This window comes from Schistocerca nitens, chromosome 4 (assembly GCF_023898315.1).
Source record: "Schistocerca nitens isolate TAMUIC-IGC-003100 chromosome 4, iqSchNite1.1, whole genome shotgun sequence".
Lineage (NCBI taxonomy): Eukaryota > Metazoa > Arthropoda > Insecta > Orthoptera > Acrididae > Schistocerca > Schistocerca nitens.
The window spans coordinates 359,039,998-359,063,527 of record NC_064617.1 but is presented as its reverse complement, the minus strand read 5'-3'; the positions used below and the strand labels follow the sequence as shown (position 1 = coordinate 359,063,527).

The 23,530-nt window shown below is 43.1% G+C and overlaps 1 protein-coding gene across 1 annotated transcript in view; it reads right to left on the bottom strand.

Moving 5' to 3' along the window:
• LOC126252910 (monocarboxylate transporter 13-like) overlaps positions 1-23,530 on the bottom strand; it is a 126,733-nt gene that overhangs the window by 46,106 nt on the left and 57,097 nt on the right. Inside the window, exons 3-4 of the mRNA XM_049953891.1 lie at positions 21,581-21,707; positions 15,040-15,180 (exon numbers count right to left, since the gene is read on the bottom strand). Coding sequence (XP_049809848.1) covers positions 15,040-15,180; positions 21,581-21,707 — 268 coding nt within the window. The remainder of the gene's footprint in view (positions 1-15,039; positions 15,181-21,580; positions 21,708-23,530) is intronic.

The following is a 23,530-nucleotide window of genomic DNA, read 5'->3' as shown; positions in this document are numbered from 1 at the left end:
GAATGTGTTGCGCAATGCTTGCCTTCAATGCAGCTAACTTTGCAATCAGAACACTGAACACAACCTCTTCCAGATAGCTCCACAGCCAGAAGTCACACGGATTAAGATCAGGTGATTGGGACAGCCAGGATGTAGGGAAATGGCGGCTGAATATTCTACCATTTCCGAAATGGTGCTTCAAAAGCTGCTTAACTGGATATGCAGTGTGCTGCCGTGCGCCATCTTGCATAAAAATGATCCCATCCACACACACACACACACACACACACACACACACACACACACACGCTGTTGGAGAGCAGGAATGACGTGGTTCCGCAAAAGACACTCTTAGCGCTTACCAGTGACGGCACAGGTAACAGGACCTGTCTCTTCAAAAAATATGGCCCTATGATAAATGATACAGTAAACCCGCACCACACAGTGACCTTTTCAGGATGAAGTGGTACTGGTTGATTTGCGTGTGGATTTTCCTTTGCCCATATTCGACAATTCTGTGTATTGACATATCCTGTCAGATGGAAGTGGGCTTCGTCTGTCCACAAAATCTTCCACGGCCTATCATTGTCCACTTCCATGCGAACAAGAAATTCTAAAGCAAATGTCTGTCTTGCTGGTAGGTCAATAGGAAGCAACTCGTGCACATGGGTAATTTTTAATGGATAGCAAACAAGGATGTTTCGTAGGGTTTTACGCACCGTGTTCACGGATATGTCCAATGTTCGGGCAACTCTCCGTGCACTACACATTTGCACACCATCACTCGTCTCCTCCTGCATTGCTGTGGTCACTGCTTGCAATGAGGTCGAAACAACTCGTTTCCTCATTCTACTTGGTGGCACGCCAAAAGAACCCGTCTTTTCGAATTTGAAAATCATTTTCTCCAGACCCACGGCAGCCATCGGACCAACGCCTTTTTTGAAACCCTTCAGTGTCCGGAACTTCTGCACAGCGACGTGTGCACGGTTATCATTCTTGTGATGCAGCTTTACAACCAGAGCGCGATCCTGCATTGAGACAGGTCATGGCAAACGTCGCAGACGCGAAACGGGGAAAATCCATGTACCCTGCGTGTTTATACCAACTTCAGTGGGTCGTGCGTATGACAGGTGTTTTCATTTACGTAGTCTGACACATACAGCACCATGTATTGATCAATTTTCACATTATTTTTTTCTTCGGCCATTCGTTTTCCCCCTTCTCCGATAATATTCCGTTGCAATTTGACGTCATTCTGACTAGTGGTGTTATTTCTACGGGATTGTGAAAGTTTAATTATAATAACACTGTAGATTTTCTTCATTTACAGGCGGCAGTTTTTACTGTTCGATAAGCTTTTATTGTTAACACTAAGAAAATCGAAAAACTCATTTCTCTCTGCTGCTATTAGCTGCTTCGTGGGAGCTGCTCATTACTTTCCTGTGTGGTCGTTTTTCTTACCACTGCTCGTTATACAGGGTTCATCACCAAAAACTTGCACCGCAAATATTGCAGGGGTAGAAAGTACTAGTGTTTCCACAAAAATTACACTTTCTGAGTATTATTACAATCTGTTTATTTGTTAAGAAAACGAGCCCATGACCAAAAAGAAATACTACTTAGTCGACTTTAGAGCTTCGCTCACGCAAGTTCCAACCATCTGCCCGTAGAGGTCTCCGAACTGTAGCGTGTAACATGGCGGTGTATAATGTACTGTCGGCCGGAGTGGCCGAGCGGTTCTACGCGCTACAGTCTGGAACCGCGCGACCACTACGGTCGCAGGTTCGAATCCTGCCTCGGGAATGGATGTGTGTGATGTCCTTAGGTTAGTTAGGTTTAAGTAGTTATAAGTTTTAGGGGACTAATGACCTCCGATGTTAAGTCCCATAGTGCTCAGAGCCATTTGAACAATTTTTATAATGTAACTAAACTGACGAAAACAAAATCGCAACGCCGAAAAAGTAAATAATGTAGAGGTATGAAATTCCGGGAACACATTTGTGTAGGTCACATATTTAAGTGATTAACATTGCAAGATAACAGATTAATGTAAGCGAGAGATAAGAATTTGGAAATGTGAAATGCTGGTATATTACTAAGCGGTGTAACCGCCAGAATGTTAAATGTAAGCATTCAGATGTGCTTTCATTGTGTTTTGCAGATACCGCATTTCAGTTTGTGGATCAGAGTTCCATGCCTGTTGTACTTAATCGGTCAATACAGGGACGGTTAATGCTGGTTGTGGATGATGCTGGAGTTGTCGTCTTGTGATTTCCCGTAAGTGCTCGAATGGAGACAGATCTGGTCACGGAAGAGGTCAAGACATGTCGACACTCTATGGAAATGTTGTGTTATAGCAGCAGTATGTGGACGAGCGTTATCCTGTTGGAACACGTCCACTGGAATGCTGTTCATGAATGGCAGGGCGACAGGTGTAATCTGCAGATTGAAGTACAATTTTGCAGTCAGGATGTGTGTATTAAGCACGATAGTGCTCCTGCTCTCGTGTGAAAACGCACTCCAAACTACAGGGTGATTCAAAAAGAATACCACAACTTTAAAAATGTGTATTTAATGAAAGAAACATAATATAACCTTCTGTTATACATCATTACAAAGAGTATTTAAAAAGGTTTTTTTTCACTCAAAAACAAGTTCAGAGATGTTCAATATGGCCCCCTCCAGACACTCGAGCAATATCAACCCGATACTCCAACTCGTTCCACACTCTCTGTAGCATATCAGGCGTAACAGTTTGGATAGCTGCTGTTATTTCTCGTTTCAAATCATCAATGGTGGCTGGGAGAGGTGGCCGAAACACCATATCCTTAACATACCCCATAAGAAAAAATCGCAGGGGGTAAGATCAGGGCTTCTTGGAGGCCAGTGATGAAGTGCTCTGTCACGGGCTGCCTGGCGGCCGATCCATCGCCTCGGGTAGTTGACGTTCAGGTAGTTACGGACAGATAAGTGCCAATGTGGTGGCGCTCCATCCTGCTGAAATATGAATTGTTGTGCTTCTTGTTCGAGCTGAGGGAACAGCCAATTCTCTAACATCTCCAGATACTGTAGTCCAGTTACAGTAGCACCATCGAAGAAAAAGGGACCAAAAACTTTATTGGCTGAAATGGCACAGAAAACGTTCACCTTAGGCGAGTCACGTTCATACTGAGTTGTATCCCGCGGATTCTCAGTGCCCCATATACAGACATTGTGACGGTTGACTTTCCCGTTAGTGTGGAAAGTTGCTTCATCACTAAACACAATCTTTGAAACGAAAGATTCATCTGTTTCCATTTGAGCAAGGATAAAATCACAGAAATCGATTCTTTTAATCTTATCAGCTGCAGAAAGTGCTTGAACCAATTTCAGACGATAAGGTTTCATAACTAACCTTTTTCGTAGGACTCACCATACAGTTGATTGTGGAATTTGCAGCTCTCTGCTAGCTCTGCGAGTCGATTATCCTGGGCTGCGAACAAATGCTTGCTGGATGCGTGCTACATTTTCATCACTCGTTCTCGGCCGTCCAGAACTTTTCCCTTTGCACAAACACCCATTCTCTGTAAACTGTTTATACCAACGTTTAATACACCACATATCAGGAGGTTTAACACCATATTTCGTTCGAAATGCACGCTGAACAACTGTCGTCGATTCACTTCTGCCGTACTCAATAACACAAAAAGCTTTCTGTTGAGCGGTCGCCATCTTAGCATCAACTGACGCTGACGCCTAGTCAACAGCGCCTCAAGCGGTCAAATGTACAACTAAATGAAACTTTATAGCTCCCTTAATTCGCCGACAGATAGTGCTTAGCTCTGCCTTTTGTCGTTGCAGAGTTTTAAATTCCTAAAGTTGTGGTATTCTTTTTGAATCACCCTGTATAACTCCAGGTATAGGTCTTGTTTCACTAGCACGCAGATAGGTTGGTTACAGGCCCTCAACTGGCCTCCCTCTAACTAACACATGGCCATCACTGATACCGAGGCAGAATCATCTTCCGTCAGAGAACATAACAGACCTCTACCCTGCCTTCGAATGAGCCCTCGCTTGACGCCACTGAAGTCGCAAAAGGCGGTGGTTTGGCGTCTGTGGAATCCGCCCTACAGGGCGTATGGCTTGGAGCTGTCCTTGAAGAAACCTATCTGTAACAGGTGGTTGTGTCACTGTGGTACCAACTGCTGCTCAAGTTGCTGCTGCAGATGCACTGCGATGCGACAGAACCGTGGGCAGAAGACGATGGTCCTGCCTCTCGGTAGTGCCACGTGGCCGTCTGGAGCTCGATCTTCTGGCATTCTCGTGACCACCGCTGCCAGTAATCATGTACAAGGCCTACGTTCCAACCAAAACTTTCTGCAGTATTGCAGAAGGAACATCCAGCCTCCCGTAGACCCATTACATGACTTCGTTCAAACTCAGAGAGATGTTGATAATGACGTCCTTGTTACCTTAAAGGCATTTTCGACTAAATTCAACTGACCATGTGCAATCTCAAAGGTAACAAACACTCACGATCTTTACAGCGTGTATTTAAAGCAAACCTGGTTTTCATCCTCATAGTGGCGCTATTAGCGCCACTCTTACGCGACTAAGGCGATATCTGAATGGACATAATGCTTCAGATGTGCAAACCCATATACCAATTTTCGTTTATGTTGCATTACTGCTTCTTAGTTTTGCGATTTTCTTTCGTCAGTGTATGTCGGTGCATGAGAAACAACGTTCTGTAATGAAGTTTCGAATTCGAAGAGTTCGTCCACACGTGGAGCACCCTCTCCTTCAGCAAGATAATGCCAGACCACTCACGAGCGCTGCGACATCTGCAACAACCCGAGGCCTTGGGCTCACTGTCGTAGACCATCCTGCATACAATTCCGATTGGGCCTCAATCGCTTTTCATCTGTTTCCAAAACTTAAAGAACATCTTCAAGGACTTTACTTTGATAGTGACGAAGTGGTGCAAGCAAACGCGACGTAGTGGCTTCGTCAACAAAGTCACATATTGTACGTCGACGGTATCAACAAACTGGTCTCTCGTCTGGAGACATGTGTTCTTCGTCTGGGTGAGTGTGTTGACAAATTCATCTGTGGACATGAAGAACGAAGATGCAAAACGTTAATAGTGTTTGCTTTATTTAAATGGCTTTACGAGTTTTCAGATAGAAAATTTGGAGGCAGTACTTATTAACGTGCCCTCGTACAGTTCTACTCGCAAATGCTTAAGCTCCATGGAATTCAGTCTTTGTTATTTCTGGAGGCAGTCTCTACTACTCATGTACAAGCGAACGACTTGTTAACTCATTGAAAGAACGGTACTTATTTACACAGGCAATTATCCTGAGAGTCTTTTAGTTCAATATCAGCGCTCATATTTTCGTGCGTTTCATTGGCTGTGGTGCCACTTTTTTTAGGTTTTGTTGCATTTCATTAACTTCTTGCATTTCATTAATTTCTTTTACTTTTTGAGTCTTCAGTCTTCTGACTGGTTTGATGCGGCCCGCTACGAATTCCTCTCCTGTGCCAACCTCTTCACCTCAGACCAGCACTTGCAATTGTTTGCTGAGTGTATCCCAATCTCTGTCTTTCTCTGCGACTTTTACTCTCTACAGCTCCCTCTAGTCCATGGAAATTATTCCCTGATTTCTTAACGCATGTTCTGTCATTCTGTCGCCACGTGGGATTAGCCGAGCGGTTTAAGGCGCTGTAGTCATGGACTGTGCGGCTGGTCTCGGTGGAGGTTCGAGTCCTCCCTCGGGCATGGGTGAGTGTGTGTGTATGTCCCTAGGATAATTTAGGTTAAGTAGTGTGTAAGCTTCGGGACTGATGACCTTAGCAGTTAAGTCCCATAAGATTTCACACACATTTGAACATTTTTTTGTCATTCTTTCCCGTCTTCTTGTCAGTGTTTTCCATATATTCCTTCCCTCGTCGATTCTGTAGACAACCTTACCTTACCAATCCACCTAATTTTCAACACTCGTCTGTCGCATCACATCTCAATTTATATGAAAATGATATCTGTTCTCTCGGACATGTCCGAAAGACCAGATACCATCGATGACCATGCAGCTCTCTTAGAATAAAATGATAACGAAATCAAGACCCTAAGCTGTCGACAGACGTTGATATATATCAACGGGGCCAGTTGAAAATGTGTGCCCCAACCCGGACTCGAACCCGGGATCTCCTGCTTACATGGCAGACGCTCTATCCACCTGAGCTACCAAGGGCACCTAGATTAGTGTGACTGCAGGGATTTATTTCTTGCACGCTCCCCGTGAGACCCACATAACCAACTTAATGTCCACACACTACATTCGTAGTGCCCCTGCCCATTACACTCATTACTCGCGACAGACAATCTTACCGATTCCCGTAAGAGTTCGTTCAATGCGTGTGCATCGAGTACAGAAGGTCACTGGCCGGTTAGCCTTAACTATATGAAGATGGTATCTGCTCTTTCGGCCATGTTCGAAAGAACAGATACCATCGGTGACCATGCAGCTCTCTTAGAATGAAATGATAATGAAATCAAGACCTTAAGCTGTCGACAGGCGCCCGGACATGTCCGAAAGAACAGATACCATCTTCATATAGTTAAGGCAAACCGGCCATTGACCTTCTTCTTCTGTGCTGGATGCACACGCATTGCCCGAACTCTTACGGGACTCGGTAAGATTGTCTGCCGCGAGTAATGAGTGTAATGGGCAGGGTCACTACGAATGTAGTGTGTGGACTTTACTTTGGAAATGTGGGTCTCACGCGGAGCGTGCAAGGGATAAATCCCTGCAGTCGCACTATCTTCTGTACCCTCGGTGGCTCAGATGGATAGAGCGTCTGCCCTGTAATTAGGAGATCCAGGCTTCGAGTCCTGGTCGGGGCACACATTTTCAACTGTCCCCGTTGATGTATATCAACGCCTGTCGACAGCTTAGGGTCTTGATTTCATTATCATTTCACATCTAAATTTCTTGGATTCTCTTCTGTTCCGGTTTTACCACAGTCCATGTTCCATTACCATACAATGCTTCCTAAAATTAAGGGCTACGTTTGATACTAGTAGATCTCCCTTGGCGAGGAATGCCCTTCTTGCAGGTGCTAGTCTACTTTCGATGTCCTCCTTACTCCGTCCATTATGGGTTATTTTGCTGCCTATGTAGAATAATTCTTTAACTTAGTGTAATTTTTGAGCCCCAAATCTGTTGTTAAGCCTCTCGCTTTTCTAATCTCTGCAGCTTCTCATTTCTTCTGTCTTACTTCGACTTACTCTCAGTCCACATTCTGTACTCATCAGGCTGTTTCTTCCATTCAACATGTTCTGGAATTATTTTTCGTTTTCACCGAGGATAGAAATGTCATCAGTGAATCTTATCATGGCAATTCATTCACCTTGAATTTTAATTCCGTTCTTGAACCTTTCTTTTATTTCCGTCTTTGCTTCTTCGAAGCATAGATTGAACAGCAGGGGTGTAAGATCATTTCCCTTTCTTACACACATTTTAATCCGTGCAATTCGTTCTTGGTCTTCCACTCTTATTTTCCATTTCATATTCGCGGCGTGTCTTGAAGAATAGAAAGAATCCTCAGAATACACATCAAGTGTGTTTCCAGCCACCAGCAAAATTGAGGAATTTGTTGTGCTCAGTCAAAGACGATCTTGATCTTAGGAAACGTGGTGTGTAAATGATCCCATGCCGATGTGGGAAATATGATGTTGGTCAGACAAGCTTAACCGTGCAAGAACGTTGTGTTGAGCACCCAGGACAACCTGATTGCCTGGACACGACGCGTCGTATGATTAAATGAGATTAGATTAGATTAGTACTTGTTCCATAGATCATGAATACGACACTTCGTAATGATGTGGAACGTGTCAAGTTAATAAAAGGTGTCTATACAAGATATTACATTACACAAAACATTACATGACACTTAATACTTTTTTGTGGGGGTTGGGGAAATTACCCACTTACTATATCCAAAAATTCATCTAATGAGTAGAAGGAGTTGCCATTAAGAAATTCTTTTAATTTCCTTTTAAATGCTGTATGGCTATTTGTCAGACTTTTGATGCTATTAGGTAAGTGACCAAAGACTTTTGTGGCAGCATAATTTACCACCTTCTGAGCCAAAGTTAGATTTAACCTTGAGTAGTGAAGATCATCCTTTCTCCTAGTGTTGTAGCCATGTACACTGCTATTACTTTTGAATTCGTTCGGATTGTTAATAACAAATTTCATAAGTGAATATATATATTGTGAGGCAACAGTGAAGATCTCTAGCTCTTTAAATAAGTGTCTGCAGGATGATCTTGGATGAGCTCCAGTAATTATTCTGATTACACGCTTTTGTGCAATGAACATTCTTTTACTCAGTGATGAGTTACCCCAAAGCAGACTGAAGTTTTATTCAGAGCTTGTTTCTGGGACCTGGTTTTTAAGGAGGCCATACATATCGATACGACGGATAATGTTATCAACAGGAAGCCAACAATGGCTCACATGATATCGAAACAGAAGAAACAGAATCTCCCATTCACGACGGGACACAGTGTACTGCAGAATTTTGTTCAACTTTTAATCACAGGAGCGTCCGGAGGCACAGTGTTTGCCCACAGCACACGCTCGAAAGGCTTCTCTTCGGCTCCCGGCAAGGGTCACTACAGTCGCCGCTTTCCTCCAACTGCCGGCGTCTTCCGGCGCAAGCGTGCTGCCTGCTCTTGGATTGATAAATTTCGACGCCATCGCGCGCCTGTTATCAGTCTCGCTTAGCAGCAGTGACAACAGCAAATACCACTACCTGAAGAAGTCCAACAGTTGTATCGACGAAATACTGTAGTATTTGCATAATACGATCTGACAACGAACCCGGGAAGAGTATTTGCATTAATTAAAAAGATTTTCATATAAACATGCTGTAAAACCAGGTAGCTTTGCATGTTTGTTTGCTGTGGATACTTGCTCCCAACTGCTCTGTGGAGATCTAAGTGTTTAGAAGAGTCAGCTGTGATGCGTGTTAACACTTACTAAGGGAGGTGACGCGGTCGTAAGCACTAGACTCACGGCAGTTCCAGTACCCCTCCGACCACCAGATTTAAGTTTTCCGTGGTTTCGCTAAATCGCTTAAAGAAGGATCTTTTTGATATGTCATAATCGATCTGCCTTCCAATCCTTTTCCATTCTTCCTGCTGGTGTGTTTCGTCTCTTAAAAACCCTGTCATCGACGGTACGAAAAACCCTAATCTTCCTTGTGTTAACACTTGCACCTCTTGTAGACCAATGAACGTGGTAACAGTGAAATAGAACATTTTATTTACTGAAACAGCACATTCATTCCTGTATGAAATTTGTTGCCAACAACCAGTCAAAATTCAGAAGTAATAGCTCCTTTCAAAATACGAGACTAGAAGAAAGCTGACGGACAGGGTCTCAAGTTCCACGTACGAAAAAAAGCTGTGAAGTAAGCGGTTACAAATTTTTTTGGGCAGGAACGAAGTTACATAAAGAATCTTACAGAAAATCAAAAATTTTTAAAAGTAACTCGAATCTGTTTAATTGACAATCTGTTACTGTGCACAAAGGAGTGTCTCAACATTTTAGAAACATTTAAATGGCATCCCAGATTTGCTCAAGACGATTTAAAAGCATATCCCCAACAGATCACCAATTTTTCTGCCTTTTTTTCACGATTCTAGTACGTAATTAGATGTAACAAGTGCTGTCATATTGTGGGACGCTTCTTAAACGCTTCCGATTTTTGAGAAGTATAGTCACAAAACATTTATTGTCAAATCGAAAAAATCTAGCTGGCGCCATTAAACTTGGTCGTGAAGTTAGCCCTTCTCTACGTATTAATCTCGAAATGTAACAGTTTTCCCGACGATGGAGTACTTGGCACAGACTTTGGCTGTAGACGTCTGCATTCTAGCTGTTCAGAAAAGTTACACCTCGAAAATTCTGGAACTGCCTGGTGCGCAATCCTTTCTTCACCCGAAGCAAGAGGAAGCCGTCACCAGTTGTCAGGCCAGTCAGGAGAATTCCGTGGTATGATGTTTTGTCTGTTTGCCCCTTACGAAAATAATCTGTCAGCATCGAACCATGACAGTCCTAAAAACGAATCATCACCATGCTCGAAGGTAGTTGGGTCTCTGCCTTTTTCGGCAGTGGTGAATCCACATTCTTCCAGTGCTTGCTTTGGCATTTTGTCTCGATATGATATTGATACACGCAGCACTCAGCCAATGTGAGTCGGCGTCTAAAGCATGCCGTCTCTGTTCGGCGCGCTTTTTTAATGAGTGTGAACTGTCGCGAAACCCAGCGTTTAGTGACGTTCTTCGAGTTAAAAAACTCGTGAAAGTTGTTGAAAACTGATCCATGATTTGTTTAAATGATTGTATTTTACCTGAAACTATCAAATTTCACTCGATTTTCTAATAATGTATTATTCTCGTCTTATGCCTTTTGAAATATCTGAATATTTGTACACAATACATTCTTCGTAAGACAGTGATTACAAACTATGCCATATTGGTGTTTTGCAGACTAGTATTGTATAATTTAAGCTTAATTGACAAATTGTGTGATGAAGAAGTTGATACTCACGTCCAATATCCAGCTAAAGTATAGATAATTATGAAAATTCGAAATATATGGTGAATGAACGATACAGTCGATAGATCGTCAGTATAACATTGATGTATGAATCTGACATATCTTTGTAATCCATATATGTAATATAAGTGGATGGACGTATACATGTATCCATACTACGTGATCAAAAGCATGCGGACACCCCAAAAAATACACGTTTTTCATATTAGGTGCATTGTGCTGCCACCTACTGCCAGGTACTCCATTTCAGCGGCCTCAGTAGTCATTAGAAATCGTGAGAGAGCAGAATGGGGTGCTCCGACGAATCACGGACTTCGAACGTGGTCAGGTGATTGGGTATCAGTTGTGTCCTATGTATGTACGCGAGATTTCCACACTCCAAAACAGCCTTAGGTCCACTGATTCCGATGTGATAGTGAAGTGGAAACGTGATGGGACACTTACAGCACAAAAGCCTACAGGCCGACCTCGTATGCTGACTGACAGAGACCGCCGAAATTTGCAGAGGGTGGTAATGTTTAATAAGCAGACATCTATCCAGACCATCACACAGGAACTACAAAATGCATCAGGATCCACTGCAAGTACTATGACAGTTAGGGGGAAATGAGAAAAATTGAATTTCCTGGTCGAGCGGCTGTTCATAAGCCACTCATCCGTCCGGTAAATTCCAAACGACGCCTCTCTTGGTGTAAGGAGCGTAAACATTGGACGTTTGAACAGTGGAAAACATTGTGTGGAGTGACGAATCACAGTACACAACGTGGCGATCCGGTGGCAAGGTATGGGTATGGAGAATGCCCGGTGAACGTCATCTGCCGGAGTGTGTAGTGCCAAAAGTAAAATTCGGAGGCGGTGGTGTTACGGTGTGGTCGTGTTTTTCATGGAGGGGGCTTGCACCCTTGTCATTTTGCGTGGAACTATCACTGCACAGGCCTACATTGACGTTTTAATCACCTTTTGCTTCCCACTGTTGAAGAGCAATTCGGAGATGGCGATTGGAACTTTCAACACGGTCGAGCATCTGTTCATAATGCACGGCCTGTGTCGGGGTGGTTACATGACAATAAAATCCCTGTAATGGGCTGGCAGTGTTGGGAAGGGAGTGAGATACGGTTGTAGCCTATCCCCGATGTTATTCAATCTGTATATTGAGCAAGCAGTAAAGGAAACAAAAGAAAAATTCGGAGTAGGAATTAAAATCCATGGAGAAGCAATAAAAACTTTGAGGTTCGCCGATGACATTATAATTTTGTCAGAGACAGCAAAGGACCCGGAAGAGCAGCTGAACGGAATGGACAGTGTCTTGAAAGGAGGATATAAGATGAACATCAACAAAAGCAAAAAGAGGATAATGGAATGTAGTCGAATTAAATCGAGTGATGCTGAGGGAATTAGATTAGGAAATGAGACGCTTAAGGTAGTGAATGAGTTTTGCTATTTGGGGAGCAAAATAACTGATGATGGTCGAAGTAGAGGGGATATAAAATGTAGACTGGCAATGGCAAGGAAAGCATTTCCCAAGAAGAGAAATTTGTTGACATCGAGTATAGTGTTAGGAAGTCGTTTCTGAAAGTATTTGTATGGAGTGTAGCCATGTATGGAAGTGAAACGTGGATGATACATAGTATAGACATGAAGAGAATAGAAGCTTTCGAAATGTGGTGCTACAGAAGAATGCTGAAGATTTGATGGGTAGATCACATAACTAATGAGGAGGTACTGAATAGAATTGGGGAGAAGAGAAATTTGTGGCACAACTTGACTAGAAGAAGGGATCGCATGGTAGGACACATTCTGAGGCATCAAGGAATTACCAATTTAGTATTGGAGGGCAGCGTGGAGGGTAAAAAACGTAGAAGGAGACGAAGAGATAAATCAAAATGGTTCAAATGGCTCTGAGCACTATGGGACTTAACTTCTAAGGTTATCAGTCCCCTAGAACTTAGAACTACTTAAACCTAACTAACCTAAGGACATCACACACATCCATGCCCGAGGCAGGATTCGAACCTGCGACCGTAGCGGCCGCGCGGTTCCAGACTGTAGCGCCTTTAACCGCTTGGCCACCACGGCCGGCAGAGATAAATCAACTAAACAGATTGAGAAGGGTGTAGGTTGCAGTAGATACTGGGAGATGAAGAAGCTTGCACAAGATAGAGTAGCATGGAGAGCTGCATCAAACCAGTCTCTGGACTGAAGACCACAACAACAACAACAACAATGGACTGACCTGCACAGAGTGCTGACCTGAATCTTATTGAACACATTTGGGATGTTTTAGAACGCCGACTTGTTGCCAGGCCTCACTGACAGACATCGATACCTGTCCTCAGTGCAGCACTTCGCGAAGAGTGGGCTGTCATTCCCCAAGAAACCTTCCAGCACGTGACTGAACGCGTGCCTGCGAGAGTGGAAGCTGTCATCAAGGCAAAGGGTGGGTGACCACCATATTGACTTCTAGTATTAGCGATGTTGGGCGCCACGAACTTGTAATTTTCAGCCAGCTGTCCAGATACTTTTGATCACATAGTGTATGTATATTCTACATTTCCATTTCCTCCCAATCCACCAGATCAACTTCAACAAAACTTGGTACACATATCACTTACTGTCTGCAAAGAACTACTGTGGCGGTGATAAAGGGGGGGGGGGGAGAGGATAGAAGATGGACAGACAGAAAGGAGGGGGAATGGACAGAAAGAGGGAGTAGGAGGAGGAGATGAAAAGAGAGAGGGAGAGGAGGAGATGGTCATAAAGACAAGAGAACGAGATGGACAGAGAGGGGGGGGGGGAAGGAGCAGATGAACATAGAAGGGAGGGAGGAGCAGATGCACAGAGACATGGGGAGGAGGGAGGAGGTGGACAGAGAGAGGGGGGAAGGAAATGGTCTTAGAGGGGGTGAGGAGGATGTAGATAGAGGCGGGAGCAGGAGATGGACAGAGGGAGGAGGAGAAAGTGAACGGAGATAGGGGGAGGAGCAGAATGGACATAGAGTTGGGCAGAAGGATATTGAGATAGAGTGGAGGTGGAGAAGAACAGAGATGGGAGAGGAGGAGATGAGGCAATAGAAGAAATTATAGAAGATCGCAATAAATACATACGCGGGCTGTGCCAGGTAAGTAGCTAGTATTGATAATAATTATAATTTATCAATGTAACAATGTCTTTTGTTTCTGTACCGCTAAGCGAGCCGGCCTGTGTGGCCGTGCGGTTCTAGGCGCTTCAGTCTGGAACCGCGCGACCGCTACGGTCGCAGGTTCGAATCCTGCCTCGGGCATGGATGTGTGTGATGTCCTTAGGTTAGTTAAGTTTAAGTATTTCTAAGATCTAGGGGACTGAAGACCACAGATGTTATGTCCCATAGTGCTCGGAGCCATTTGAACCATTTGAACCGCTTAGCGAGAGGTGGATACGCATGGTACAACTGTTCACCGACAGACGCTGTCCATCACTGAAAGGCATGTGACTTGCAGCAGTATGGCTCTCCTGTTCAATGCTACAATTTTTGATAGTTGAAGATAATAGACACGAACTAATTGATGCCCGTGAGGCGGCGGAAATTTTTTCTGAATCGTGCTCTCATTACATCCCTTACACAGTGGCTCCCATGAGGCCTATTGTGTGCTATGAAGTGTACAATGCTTCTAGGAGTCGTTATCAAATGCGCTGACACAGTGCGGCGCGTCTTGTGCAAATAGCTCTTGCGCTGGCGCACGCGATATGACGCCATTCTACTAGTACGACGCGCCAGACTATTACAGTCTTCATGGCGACAGGAGTTTTATCACCAACAGAGCAGCTGTTTGTAATTCTTCCGGCCAAGATTCGAAACGACATATTTCACTTCATACCTCCCCAGTTTCTACAATAATGTGCTTACTTATTTGTGTACATATTTTCTTAAAAAGCGGGACCATTTAGTCTGAGTCTGCATTCCGTTAGCGACCTTTTATTTCAAAGAGAAAAAAATGGCCGTTTTGGACAACGGCCTCGCTGAAAGATAATAAAAGTAGTACAACCTCCCGGTTCTGACAGAATCTTTCGGGAGGTTTTCGGAACTAGAAATCCCTTCCCATTTGTCCTAACTGGGAACTCCTCTCATCCGACCTGGTAATTGGATGGAAAGCAACACGAGTCCATGAGCCAGCCATGCTCCTTGAAGAAAATAATAGTAACAATAGTAATAATAACAATAATAATAGTAATTGATGATGTTTCTTTGTGCCTCGCCAACTTTTTCATTTCCGAAAGTTAGTTGTATCTTCATCCACTGTTCAGACCCCATAATAATCACTACAGCTTTACTCAAATTTACTAATGACTGCCACGGTAGCAACAAAGTAGTTAAAATGTTGCCGGCCTAGCGCCGGCCTAGTTGCTGCCATGCTAAATCAAGGCAATGCGTCAGTCTTTCTTAGCTACAGCGTTAACGTAAGTCACTCACCAGCGCTAATCGAAGACAGGACGAAGTGAACGAAGGACGTAGCAAACGCCACCGGCCCCTGAGCGAGGACGTAAAACGCAGCTCCGACCAAACCGATCTGCCTGCAGGAGAATCGTCGGAACAGCTGATTGCACAGGAGACCTGCAACACACAATCAACAAGCGTCAACTCTTCAATACACTTTGGGAAAGTAAAGAATACGGATGCTTCATTCCTGTATAACTACACTAACTTACATCCATTTCAGTCTGTTTTCTGTATTCATCTCTCGGTCTCTACAGTATTTACTCCACCCCCTCCCACACACACACTTCCCTCCATTGTCAAATTACCGAATCCTTGTTGCCTCACGATGTGTCCCATCAACCGATCCCTTCTTTCAGTTAGGATGAAAATAAATTTCTTTTTTCCAAATTACTTAAGTAACTTCCTATGAGTTGCTGGATACACCCCTCTAACCTTCACATTCATCTGTAGCACCACATTTCAAAAGTTTCTGTTGTCTTCGTTTATGAACACTTCACTTCTGTACAACGCTACATTCCAGACAAATATCTTCAGAAAAGGCTTCCTAACATTTAAAATTACATTGTATGTTAACGAATTTCTCCTTTCCAAATTCATTTTTCTTGCCATGTCCAGAGCACAGGCTCTTTCGCCATCGTCAGCTGTTTTGCCACCAAAATCGCAAAACCCATCTACTACTTTTAGTGTCTCATTTCGTAATCAAATTCCTTCAGCATCGCTTGATTTAATACTTTGTGCTAGGCAATTCACAATTAAGTTCCTGGAAGAGGGTTCATTGAACCACCTTCAAGCTATTTATCTACTTGTCCACCCTCGAATAGCACCCGGGAAAAACGAGCACTCAAACCTTTCTGTGCGACCTCTGATTTCACTTATTTTGTCATGATCATCATTTCTCCATATGTAGGTGGGCCAACAAAATATTTTCGCAATCGAACGAGAAAGTCGGTGAATGAAATTTCACGAGAAGATTCTGCGAAAAGGAAGATTCCTTTGTTTTATACCTGCTACCGCAATTCGTGTATCATGTCTGCGGCAGCCTCTCCAGTATCTCATGATAATACAAAACAAGCTTCCCTTCTCTGAACTTTTTCGATGTCCTCCATCAGTCCCATCTGATGCGGATCCCATACCGCATAGCAATACTATGGAAGACGGCGGGCAGTCACTTTAGTAGACCTATTGCACGTTGTAAGTGTTCTGCCAATAAATCGCAGCCTTGATTTGCTTTACCAACAACAGTATCTATGTGATCGTTCCGATTTAAGCTATTGATGATTGTAATCAATACGTATTTAGTAGAATTTACAGCCTTTAGATTTGTGTGATTTATCGTGTAACCGAAATTTAGCGAATTTCTATTTAGTATTTTTGTGGACGGTTTCAAACTTTTCATTATTTAGAGTCAATTAACACTTTCTGCACCATACAGATATCTTATCTAAATCATTTTGCAATTGGTTCTGATCATCTGATGACTTTACAAGACGGTAAATGACAACATCATCTGCAAACAATCTAAGAGGTCCACTCAAATTGCCTCCTCCATTATGTCGTTTATACAGGGTGTTACAAAAAGGTACGGCCAAACTTTCAGGAAACATTCCTCACACACAAAGAAAGAAAATATGTTATGTGGACATGTGTCCGGAAACGCTTACTTTCCATGTTAGAGCTCATTTTATTACTTCTCTTCAAAACACATTAATCATGGAATGGAAACACACAGCAACAGAACGTACCAGCGTGACTTCAAACACTTTGTTACAGGAAATGTTCAAAATTTCCTCTGTTAGCTAGGATACATGCATCCACCCTCCGTCGCATGGAATCCCTGACGCGCTGATGCAACCCTGGAGATTGGCGTATTGTATCACAGCCGTCCACAATACGAGCACGAAGAGTCTCTACATTTGGTACCGGGGTCGCGTAGACAAGAGCTTTCAAATGCCCCCATAAATGAAAGTCAAGAGGGTTGAGGTCAGGAGAGCGTGGAGGCCATGGAATTGGTCCGCCTCTACCAATCCGTTGGTCACCGAATCTGTTGTTGAGAAGCGTACGAACACTTCGACTGAAATGTGCAGGAGCTCCATCGTGCATGAACCACATGTTGTGTCGTACTTGTAAAGGCACATGTTGTAGCAGCACAGGTAGAGTATCCGGTATGAAATCATGATAACGTGCTCCATTGAGCGTAGGTGGAAGAACATGGGGCAAAATCAAGACATCACCAACAATGCCTGCCTGCCCAAACGTTCACAGAAAATCTGTGTTGATGACGTGATTGCACAATTGCGTGCGGATTCTCGTCAGCCCACACATGTTGATTGTGAAAATTTACAATTTGATCAAGTTGGAATGAAGCCTCATCCGTAAAGAGAACATTTGCACTGAAATGAGGATTGACACATTGTTGGATGAACCATTCGCAGAAGTGTACCCGTGGAGGCCAATCAGCTGCTGATAGTGCCTGCACACGCTGTACATGGTACGGAAACAACTGGTTCTCCCGTAGCACTCTCCATACAGTGACGTGCTCAACGTTACCTTGTACAGCAGCAACTTCTCTGACGCTTACTTTATGGTTATCGTCGACTGCACGAAGAGTTGTCTCGTCCATTGCAGGTGTCCTCGTCGTTGTAGGTCTTCCCCAGTCGCGAGTCATAGGCTGGAATGTTCCGTGCTCCCTAACACGCTGATCAATTGCTTCGAACGTCTTCCTGTCGGGACACCTTCGTTCTGGAAATCAGTCTCGATACAAACGTACCGCGCTACGGCTATTGCCCGTGCTAATCCATACATCAAATGGGCATCTGCCAACTCCGCATTTGTAAACATTGCACTGACTGCAAAACCACGTTCGTGATGAACACTAACCTGTTGATGCTACGTACTGATATGCTTGATGCTAGTACTGTAGAGCAATGAGTCGCATGTCAACACAAGCACCGAAGTCAACATTACCTTCCTTCAATTGGGCCAACTAGCGGTGAAACGAGGAAGTACAGTACATACTGACGAAACTAAAATGAGCTCTAACATGGAAATTAAGCGTTTCCGGACACATGTCCACATAACATCTTTTCTTTATTTGTGTGTGAGGAATGTTTCCTGAAACTTTGGCCGTACCTTTTTGTAACACACAAAAAACAGCAGAGGGCCAATAAAACTTCCTTAGGAAACGCTAGATATTACTTCTGTTTTACTCGATAAAATGGCTCAAATGTCCCTGAGCACAATGAGGCTTAACGTCTGAGGTCATCAGTCCCATAGAACTTAGAACTACTGAAACGTAACTAACCTAAGGACACCACACACATCCTTCCCCGAGGCAGGATTCTAAGCTGCGACCGTAGCGGTCTCGCGGTTCCAGACTGAAGCGCCTAGAACCGCTCGGCCACGCCGGCTGGCTTTACTCCATATCTTTCCGTCAATTGCTAGGAACTATGACCCTTATGACAGGAAATCACGTATCCAGTCCGGTGCCGACAGCCTCCTGGAAATCTAAAAGTATGGAATCAATTTAATATCCCTTGTGGATATCACTAATTACTTCGTGAAAATAGAGAACTAGTTGTCTTTCAGAAGAACTGTATTTTCTGTATCAGTGCTGACTATTTGTCTATAAATATTTTTCTTCGAAGTAATTCATAATATTCGAACACAGTACATGTTACAAAATCCTACTGCAAATCGACGTTAGTGATATGGGTCTGTAATTCAATGGATTGCTTCTATTTCCTTTGTGACTTGTACAACTTCCCTGTCTTTAGGTATGGACCTTTCGACGAGCAAGCTGTTGTATATGACTGCTAAGTATGGAGCTATTGTATCAGCATACTCTATAAGACCCTGACTGGTATACAATCTGTACTGGAGGCCTTGCCTTTATTAAGTGATTTAAGCTGCTTCGCTACACCGAGGATACCTACTTCTAAGTTATACATGTTGGCAGTTGTTCTAGATTCGAATTCTGAAACATTTACTTCGTCTTATTTGGTGAAGAAGTTTCGGAAAACCGTGTTCAGTAATTCTGCTATAGTGGAACTGTCATCAGTGACATCACCATTGTTATGGCGCAATAAAGTTTTGATTGCGCGTTGCCGCTGGGGTACATATGACCAGAATTTCTTTGGGTTTTCTGACACATTTCGAGACAGAGTTTCGTTGCGGAAACTATTAAAAGAATCTCACATTGAAATTCGCGCTAAATTTCGGGCTTCCGTCAAACTTCGCCAATATTGAGGATTTTGTGTCCTTCTAAATTTGTTTTTGCTTTTTTCGTTGCTTCTGCAACGGTTTTCTGACTCGTTTTGTGTACCACGAGGGATCAGTATCACCTCTTATTAATTTATGTAGTACATATCTCTCACTGCCCGCGATACAATTTCTTTGAATTCAAACGACATCTGGCCTAGGCCTACATAATCACATGGGAAAGAATGGAAACTGTTTCTTAGAAAGACATCAAGAAATTTTTTTACCTGCTTTGCGTTTATTTCTAGTGGGTTTGGATGTTACGGTGTTCAGTCTCTTTACAAATGGTTTATGGCCACTATTTCCTGTGTCCGTCACGATGCTCCCTATTTGCATAGCATTATTTGTTGGTAAGAGGTCAAGTATATTATAACAACTGTTTAACTTTCGAGTAGGTTCCTGAACTAATTGTTCGAAACAATTTTATGTGAAAGCATTCAGTACAATTGCGAACGACGCCTTATGCCTGCCATCGGCTTTAAACATGTATTTTTGGCAACGTATCGAGGGTAGATTGAAGTCACCACCAAGTATAATACTATGAAAGGAGTACCTATTTGAAATAAACACGTCTACACTCTATTACGCTTATCCTTTGTTGATGTTCATCTCTTCAAGACTCTGCCCATTCCGATCAGCTAATCGTCCAAGTCCTTTGCTGTCTTTGGCAGAACAGCAATGTCATAAGCGGAGTCAGATTAGAAAACGAGATGAGTTTAGCTATTTGGGCAGCAAAATAATTGATGATGGCCGAAGTAGACAGGATATAAAATCTAGACTGGCAATGGCAAATTTCTTTTATGAATAAAAGAAATTTGTTAACACTGAATATAGAATCAACAGTTAAGAAGTCTTTTCTGAAGATATTTGTCTGCGTGTAGCCTTGTGTGGAATTGAAACGTGGACGATAAACAGTTCAGACAAAAATAGAATAGTAGGTTTTGAAACGTGGTACTACATAAGAATGCTGAAGATTAGATCATGTAAGAAATAAAGAGATACTGAATAGAATTGTGGAAAAAATTTGGGGTACTGGTTGACTAAAAGAAGGGAGCAGTCGATAGGACACATTGAGAGACATGAAGGGATCACCATCTTAGTATTGGAGGGATGTATGCGGGATAAAAAATTGTAATGGGAAACCAAGAGATGAATACAGTAAGCAGGTTAAAAAGTATATAGCTAGGTTGCATTAGTTATTCGGAGATGAACAGAATTGCACAGGATAGAGTAGCATGACGAGCTGAATCAAACCAGTCTTCGGACTGAAGACCACAACAAGAATAAGCAAATCTCAAAGTTTTTATTTGTTCTCTGTGACTTTAATTCAGTTTCCAAATTTATGTAATAAAATGGGACATACACAGCTGTCCTTACGATGTTGTTTATTATACGGCAACCAGCTTCGTTGCTTCAGTGCGCCATCTTCAGGCGATAACTGACGCTGAGGGGGTTAACTCCAATCGTATAGACGATTCATCAGTGGCCAACATCTATGAACTTGTTTTCGCAGACTATCTGTAACAATGATACTGTGTCTCCAATAACCATCAACTTGGTTTCCGTCGGAGCTAGCTCAGTGTACAGACTGATTAATATAGGGCATAAGGACGCAAACCTGCCTAACTCCCTTCTCAACTACTGCTTCCCTTTCACATCCTTCAACATTTATAACTGCATTATGGTGTCGTACAAGTTGTGAATAACCTTTAGCGCCCTGTGTTTCGTCTCCGCTACCTTCAGAACTTCTTAGAGAGTGTCAAGTCAACATTGTCAAAAGCTTTCTCCAATCTAGAAATGCTGTGAACGTTTAATAATGACGTAGACTTTTTGAAATTCTTCTGTTATTAAGTTATATGTTCATTTACTATTTCATTCCAGGAAAGCAAGCACACCCCCATGGAATCAGCTGCATCTATCTCTAGCGCCTAAAAAATCGTATCCATTACTACACAAATCTGCGATTATACCTGAAACGACAGGTAAAGAGAAATTGCCGTAAATGGTTTGAAAGATGACGTTTTGACTAGTTGCTCAGTCTGAAGGTGTCTGTCGCTTGACTCAGAAATTGTTTGTGTATTTACATGCGCTTCTAGCTGGAATACTGTGCGGTAAGCATGAACTGGTATTGACGTCTCCTGAGACGCCCTGTAAAAGCGATAATGGCCCCTCCACGCGTGAAATTATCGATAGGAAGGAAATGTTCGCAGTGATGGATGAGTAGAATGTTAGCTACTACGACTACTGTATTGCTTACCGGAGAATGAGGAAATGGACATGCATATACTGGTGAGAGTAGTCATGGCCTCCGTGCCGTGACCGATCTGCTCCAGATAGTCTGCGAAGACGAAGGGGAACGACATCGCAGCCGTCAGCATCACCACCTGGAACAGAATCATTACCATCGGTAGCCAATCCAGCAGGTCAGAGGCCTAAGAGAGGATAGTAAAACAAGTACTGACATTTTTAAGGCACAATTGTTTATGGAAATTATGAAGCATAATTAAGGAACCAATAAAATTCAGTTCCCATATGGCATAGTGAAATTATTGAACGTCTGAAACAATAATACAATGCTATATGCCAAAAATCAATATTTGCTGAAATAGACACTCCTTTGATAAAGAGAGCCAGCACACCAAAAAAACTGAATGAAATGGAAAATAATTAGATCCCAGAACATAATCACAAGTTGGTACCACGCACGTCTGTTGGAAATATTCGGCAACTCGATGAGAGTCTAAGTGTCTCAAGTGAGATGGTGACCAATGGAATCCCAGACTTACTCAACGGGCAACAAGCATCAGGTTCCAAAACCATTTCATGCAGGGACCGCTGCTGAATATACTCAAGTTCCACCAGGCAGGACTCTCCATGATAGACATTGGTGTCCTGGGCCAGTACACAAGGCGTTCAAGATATTACACAAGTTGTTCATCCCATATGTGACTGGCATTATAACAGCCTTGGAGACGATGTATAATGTTAATCGACACTGTTGGCTCCCGCGCCTGGGTTCCCGGGTTCGATTCCCGGCGGGGTCAGAGATTCACCGGTCGCTTTTTGAGAAAACCACCGATGAAGTTCATAAGGCGCAATCGATTCAAAACTGACGGGATTGACAGATAATTGAAAACTGAGCATTTTTTATTACGATATATGCTGTCCGCAAACGCATATTTTTCTAGAAATGAAGGGAAAAAGCTTTTTCGGCTTCTGTTTATGTACCGTCAGGTAAACGCTATTCGACGGAAGCGGCACTGGCGTAGCGACCAAGGCACGCGAGTGCGAAGCAGAGACCTTGCTTAAGTTTTCCAGATGGTTTCTCCAGTTTCTTTAATTTGTATCTGTTTTCGCGTCATAATTGGTAGGAATAGGAGGGTTAATACGATAAGTTAACAAACAAGGAATATTAACAATGTAGGTAAATAAATTTCTTAAACGATTTGGATTTGTAAGTAATTATAATTTTAAGCCTCGTTGTATGAAAAAACCTCCAAGTAAGACTATTACGAAGGCGAGCATTCGATGTAAGTTATCGCATAACGGGGAAACACTACCCCTTATCGCAGTTTGTAGTATACATAAAATAACTAATTGTACACTCTTTGACATAAAACTTGACCGGCGGCCGGCCGCTTCAGGGGCTAAGTCCGCGCCGATCGCGACATGGGACAAAAAAACTGGCCAACTCGCTAATTCTCTAAGTCCGGTTATCTGCACAATCTGGCAACACTGTAGACTGCGGCACTTCCTGGAGGAAAACTTGTCCCATGATAGAGAAACTCTAGGCTGGTTACGCCTGTGGTCTAGCGGTAGCGTGCGTTGTTTCTGTTCATAATGTCAGTGGATCGAGAGCAGCTGGCATAAAATATTTTTATAGCCTCTTCTGTCTGAATGCTGAAGACGTGAATGTAATGGTAGCGCAGATTCAATCTATTTCGCTTTGTGACACACCGATATCAAAACTTTATCCAGTAAAGATTTTGCGGCAGATTTCCTGCAGACTGTCCTCCTCTGGACGCCGTATGCGGCAAAGCTCCGGGATCCATTTGCTGGCTACTGGCAGCGGCCGTGGCGACAGCAGCGGCGCTGCACTCCCCCGTTCTTTATCGAAAGCGCCTGCTACCGCTCATCGCTTTTGATGATTTAAAACGCTTTATTATTAAATGTTGCTCCACAGAAAATTTCTACAATTTCCATTCAC